At 39.2% G+C, this 7,048-nt stretch overlaps 1 protein-coding gene across 1 annotated transcript in view; it reads right to left on the reverse strand.

Moving 5' to 3' along the window:
* Positions 1-7,048, reverse strand: part of LOC129567055 (chaoptin) — an 81,130-nt gene that overhangs the window by 10,000 nt on the left and 64,082 nt on the right. The window contains exons 4-5 of the mRNA XM_055443586.1: positions 4,378-4,488; positions 10-3,271 (exon numbers count right to left, since the gene is read on the reverse strand). Of these exons, the coding sequence (XP_055299561.1) occupies positions 10-3,271; positions 4,378-4,488 (3,373 nt within the window). The remainder of the gene's footprint in view (positions 1-9; positions 3,272-4,377; positions 4,489-7,048) is intronic.

A 7,048-nucleotide genomic window follows, 5' to 3' on the forward strand; every position in this document is an offset into this window, starting at 1 on the left:
TTTTCTTACCTCGACCATTTCTTTGTAGTCTTCATCGTTGAGATTGTGTATGTGTGACACTTCACGAAGCCACCTCCTGAGCCAGTGTCCCAACCAAACCAATCCGCATTCGCACTGTAATGGATTACCATAAATGTCCAAACCACCGATAATACTTCGCGTTCCGACTGCATCCCAGCTGCTTGCGTTCGGATAGAAACTGTCCGGTGCTAAATTGGCTACGTTATTATTCGACAGATCGATCGACAAATGTGGTATGGAGCGCAGTGCATAGAATATCGTCGGTGGAAAATCATTGATTTGTGTATTGTGGATTTTCAGTTTCAAATTATAGCTGTGCGCAAGTCCAGTAAATGCCGTCGGTGCGATTTGTGTTAAACGCTTTCCCGTAATTTCCACCGAATTAATTTTCGTATGATTTACCAGCTTTGATAGAATCGTACCGTCAAACAATTCCCCATTCACCTCGATACGCAACTCGTGCAAACCACGCATATTTGATACGATGTCGGCAAACGACGATTGAGCATCGAAGTGAAACACTTTGAGATTCGTCAATTGACCGAATGGCATTGGATTTCGTATGGAACAACCACGCATATACAACTCCTCAAGACGACGTATTCGCGTGAAATCCTGCAATAAAATCCGTTTGATTGGATTTCGTGATAAATCGAGCACACGTAACGATGACGGTAATCGGTCGGCCAACGCACTTATGTTTGACACTTTGTTCTGGGCAATTTTTAGCACACGTAAATGCTTTAATCGATTCAACGCACTGGTTTCCTGCAAATTATTCATGCTCACATCGAGCTGCGTTAAATGATGTGTTGCCGTCATCGATGGCATGTGATACAAGCCCATCGCGCGTAAGTTTAGTACACGTAACATGGGTGTGTGATGAAAGATTTGCTCCAAATTGGCAGTTACTAATGGATTATTGCTCAAATCTAAATTCGTTAAATTGCTAAGATAACTAAAAGTGTTATCCGGAATCACGACCAGTTTATTTCTTGACAAATCTAACGTATACACGTACTGCGTGTTGATAAACATATTCGGTTCCAGGTATTCGATTTCATTGGACGCCATGTGTACATTGCGTAGCGTGAATCCAATGTCACTCAATGAATTCGATGGCCACAGTGTCAATTGATTGTTCGACAAGTCCAAATACTCGATTCGAGTGTGTACGAAAATTTCGCGTGGTAACGAACGCAATCGATTGTGTGCCAAATTTAGAATTCGTAAATTTCTCAAATCCGCAAATTGATCCGATTGAAGTTGATTTATATGGTTGTTGTTCAGTTCAAGTTTCTGTAGATTGGTCAATCCCTGGAAGCATCTCCGTCGCAACACCGATAAATTATTATGAGATAAATCCAACCAGTCCAAATTGTACAGTTCGTTGAATGCATGATTATTCAAAATGCTAAAACTATTACGTCGTAAAATCAGCTCCTTTAAACTGTAGCCCAAGTATCGAAAACTTTGCGAATCGTTCAGATAATTGGATGTTGCGTCAATGGAGTAAATGTACAAAAATGAATTGATTTCACCGTCCAGCATCGACAAACGATTATGGCTGATGTTCAAGCGCAGCGGCATCGACTCATTCGAAGCGTGTTTAAATATTTTAAACGTTAAATGATCTAAATGATTGTACATTAAATCTAGCTGCAGTAATCTCGGCAAAAATGTGAACACATTTTCGCTAATGTTGCGTAATAAATTGTGCGTTAAATCGACATACGTCAGTTCGGGTAGATTGTGAAAGCTGTGCATGTCCAGCGATGCGATGCGATTCGATGACAAGCGTACGGTGTGCAAATTCAGCAAACTGTCAAATGTGTTGGTGTAGATTTTTGTCAGTGAATTGTATGATAAATCGATTTCTTTGAGCTTCTTATGGATTTCTGCAATGAAAATGGTCGGCGGAAACATGGCGATGCGATTAAACGACAGATTAATGTGCACCAATTCCGTTAATGTGATGAGCGATTCGTCGGAGATTTTTTTCAAATTATTATTGTCCAACGACAGCCACATCAATTCCGTTAAATATTTGAATTGCTCGGTTGGAAAATCGTCACGGTACAAACCAAACGACAGCTCGAAAATGGTCAATGTTTTCGATATATTCTCAAATACCAGCGGATGCAGATAATGAATGTCGTTGAAGCTGAGGCTCATTTCTTTAATGGCATCCAAACCGTTAAATGAACCATAATTTAAGCTCGTGATTTTATTGTTGCGCAAAAAAAATGTTTCCAATTTGTTGCCCCACTCGGCAAACCCATTTTCGGGTAGTTCGACAATTTTGTTGTAGCCCATGTTCAAGTATATCAAATCGGTGCACATTTTCAATGCATGCACCGGCATTGTGGTGAAATTGTTCGCTGCCAATGACAATGCACGCAGGGTGCTCGGCAGTGTATCCAACGAACCGATACCGTTTGACGGTAAGTATAAATAATATAATTGTTTCAATGACATCACGGCTTTTGGAAACTCTGTCAGTAAGTTATGCTCCAGATCAAGGTGTTCCAGCGAATTTTCAAGCCCATTAAATGCATCGCTGTGAATGTGGTGGATACGATTATAGGCCAACGCTATTCGGCTGGTGGATAAATTTTGAAATGAATTTGCATGCAAACGACGCAACCAATTCTTTTCGAGGATAATGATTTTGATGGTTGAATTTGCATTGAACAAATGTCCAAACTCTTCGATGGTGTTGTAGCTAAAATCGATGCGTTCCAACAGCATCGGACTGGGATGGTCTTCAATGGCGGCCAACGATTTGAGCAAATTATTTCGCATAAAAAGCGAACGTAATTGATGTAAATGCTGGAGCATATTTACAGGTACTTCAGTGAATAAATTATCGCTTAAATTTAATGTGATTATGATTCGAGGTAAATAGTTGGGAGCAATGTGTGATATACGATTGTCGCTCACATCTAACCACGTCAGTTTACGAAGTTTGGAAAATGCGCTGCGATAGCTGGTGCCACTAATCGAATTGTAACCATTGTACGATACCATCATTTTGTGATGGAAACGCTGATGTTGCTGCTGCTGCTGCTGCTGCTGCTGCTGTGGCGGCTGTTGGAATTGTGGATTACGTGGCAGCTGGTCATCGTCCACATAATCGTCTTCCTCATCAGCGAAATTCATTTCCGTTATTGAATTTCCTGACACATGCAGCGAACGCAATGAGTCAACCAAATAGCCCCAATCGCCATCTAAACTTTGTATTTTATTTCTGTTTTTGGCAGCATACACCCCACGCCGAACATCGAACACATACAGAGATCACATCAATTCCGATTGAATGAGGCGACAGAAAGGAAAAAAAAGAACAAGAAAAAAAATGTGTTGGTTAAGCTTCGGTTCCTATTGATTATTGATTAATCCTATTATATGTGTCGTTCAATTCACGATTCAATCGATTCGAAATGGATGTTTCGTTCGTCGAAGGTGAATGTGTCTGTCTCTGTGTGTTGTCACACATCGTTTGAATAATCGAATTAATAATATTCAGCCGCGCACGAAGCTCCATGTGGGAATTACCATTCCATACGCAATATCTGACGCATAATCAATCATATATAAGGTTTAGGATACGAACATCTTTTTTTTCGCATCTTCTCTCCAGTGAATTCGCATTACCTTCGTCATTTTTGCCAACGAACATTCTATTTTCGATGAAAAGCGCCGAACACACGAAATTATCAAATCAATCATCTGTAAAATGAGCTTTAAAAAGAAATTTTCGGCGCAGCGAAAGCGCGTTATCCCGAATTCGATGCAAAGTGCTTTTGAAATACGGCCTAACATCCTGTGCTCGTATAACACATTCTTGACAATTTAATGGATTTGGGTAGGTATCTGGTGTAATTTCACATGAATGATAATAATTAATTTTTCACATTTTCTTTTGCTCTAATGAAGCGAATATTCGGTGATGGATACAATTATTTCAACACGAACCACGGCCTGTTACACACGTCACCATTGTTTGGCAACGGTTATCCATTTCGATCGCATTGTTGGTCATCATTTGATACTTATTCACATGTGCATATATGTGTGTATTCAACCGATCGATTCAATTTCGCTTTATTGATTCGAATAGTACAGTCGATAAAATACCCTGGCCCAACAATAATTTCCCGGCTTACACATATAATTCAAACTGTCTTTTTGAACCCAATTACATTTAGTTGTTATCTGATGGTCATAAACAATAAAAGGTGGTTCTCTTGTATATTGATTGAGAATCACATCCATGACATCAACTTGAATCGATTGAATGAATGAATGGTTATTACTTAACGTAATAATCATATATTAATATAGAGTTGTTACCTGTGTGCTTCTAATCGACTAAGTGTGTGTATATTTTTAATTGATTCTAACGGCAATTCCTCGAACTGATTTCCCGATATATCCAGTAGCCTCAGTGAATGTGTCATCGAACTGGAAGAATGAACAAACAAGAAGACAAACAATGAAATCAAATGAAAACCATGGAACATGGAAAATCCATAAAATATTGAAATCACAACTGCATTTCTGTTGTCGTTGTTAGTAGTTGTAATGAGAAAAAAAAACAAAACAATTCCCATCAACTCGAAATACGCATCAAATCGGTGGGACCAAACGAATTCAATTGAGTTCAACGTAACTTAACTCAACTCTCAGTTCGAATCAATCCACTTTGTTGTATTTGGTTTGAGTTGAAGTCGTGACGACGCCAAACTGACTTTTGTTTATTATGAGTAAATTGGGTGTGAAACGGGCCTGTGTGCTTTTGGTAGGTATTTTTTAATAAAATGTCAACGAAACGATTTTGCCATCAACCTATTGTTACCTTTTAACATTGCATGACAGAGTTTTTGGTAACGAGATGGAGTGAGCAAGCAAAGGAGCAAGCGAACGAAAAAAAATTCGTTTTCTAATTGGATAAGCAAACAAATGTCGGCATTTAGAGCGACATTTTGTTTTGTTCGCCCGCTCCTCCTGTATATAATGATGAAAACAAACTCCGGATGAAATGGCGCATTTTCGAGCAGCTCTGTACTTTGGTCGCAAGCTCTGGCGACTACTTGCCGATTGAAAGCCTTTGTATGTAAATGGCAGAAAGTTAATGGGAAAATTTAGCATCGTCTCACACACTTCCCCTCCTACTTCTCCTCCCATACGAGATGTTAAAAACAATAACGTCAATCCATCGAATGAGAAAGCCGAACGAGTGTAAGTGAGTCTGTGTTACACGCAGATATCAAAGGTTAATGGTGACAGTGGACGAAAGATATTAGATGATCCGAATGTGTGTTTGCGTTACGTATAAAAATATATGTATGTGTCGTTGTCGTTAATGCGGCGAATAAAAGGTAAAATGAAAACTCATTAAAAGCGAACATGTTAAATGCTTGAGTCATAGTCATAGTTTTTGCTTTGATTCGACATTTTGATATGTTCAGAGGTTCATCATTGGGCGACGCATTCATTACCTCCTGTACATCGTAGTCGTCAGGTATTGTGTGTTTATTCGCATCAGGATGCAGAGAAGGTAGCCAAAAGAAAAAGAAAATAAACCCAATTAAGTCGTTCAGCCCCAGCAGATTCAAAAACCATTTGAATATGTTCTCGTTCCATTTGTCACGTTTTCCTGCGTCTTGTATCAAAGCGCAATTCAATGCATCATCTAATTGGGAGTGCTTCTTCTGTCTCACTCATTCGGAACGGTTTTGAATGGCCTATCCCGTGTATGCACGGCACCAAGACATTACAACTTGTCTTACTTGTTTAGGTAATAACGCTACGCATGTCGCGCGCACCCACACATACATACAACACACTAAATTAATCATTTCAAATTCAAGGCGAATACTTCGCATTCTATTCATTTCATGGAGGCTCAATGAAGGCTAACCAAAAGTGACGGCGAACACAAAATAGAAACACATACGCGCTAACACCGACGATACGGCCGATAGAATGCGAACGACGATGAAAACGAGATAGCAAACGGGACAGGGAGTGGGGTTCTAATTAAGGTATATTTATATTCATGTGGAATCACAAAGTAAATCCTATTAACCGACAACCGAGAAACAATTTCCGTTGGCATTTTCATTCCGTAGAAACGAATTACGGAGTGACTGATTTTCGGGACGCGTTGTTTCGGACAAACCATGATGGCATATCAATCGGGCCGCTGAACAGGCACAAAAACTAAAAAAAAAACCTTGTTGATACGCATTTAGATTATTGGAAAAGCTAAAAATATTCCACTTGAACACTGAATGATTCAGCGGCATCCTTTAATCCATTTAATCATATATTTACTGAAATAACAATTGAAAACTCGCAATCGTGTCACAAAAGGAGACCTCTCAAAGTTTTTGTCGTTCTATTCTGATTACGGCACAAAGCAATAGTTTAAATTGTTATCCACATCGAAATGCTGCTTTAAATGGACGCTTTATTGATTTTCAACTACTTTCTGCTGTACACAGCATTATGCTGATTCAATTTTCATTTAATCAGATTGGTTTAGCCTTTTCCATCATGTTGTTGTTCTGTTGTCTTGTGTTGCTGTTGTTTTTTTTTCCTTTCTTGTTTTTCTTTTTCTTCCATTTGCAAGTACGCATCAAATGATGGTGCGTTGACTGTGTATTTCACGACTCATCTTCATCAACATTGTTAACATTGAAATTAAGTTAGATGTTCGAGGAACGGAAGTGGAACTAACCGTAGGCTTCTTTTATATGGACCAACAGATATGAGCACACTCCTTCATTCGCTTCGTCTCTCTATCGTTCGTCGAACATTTTCACATAATAATTTGACCTTTTTTCGGCAGTTTGATTGCGTCGTATTTTCTTTATTTTATTTGCGTTTCATTCTTTTTTATTTTGATTGGCCCTTAACTGTGTCTTGTCGAAGGGTTTCTCTCTCCCTCTCTCTCTGAACTATCTCTGTGCAGCTTTCGTTCTGGTTGCTCGCTTCGATTCGCCTTGGTCGAGTGTTG

This window comes from Sitodiplosis mosellana, unplaced genomic scaffold, assembly GCF_009176505.1.
Source record: "Sitodiplosis mosellana isolate CC-2019 unplaced genomic scaffold, AAFC_SMos_1.0 Smas_scaffold_5, whole genome shotgun sequence".
Taxonomy (NCBI): Eukaryota; Metazoa; Arthropoda; class Insecta; order Diptera; family Cecidomyiidae; genus Sitodiplosis; species Sitodiplosis mosellana.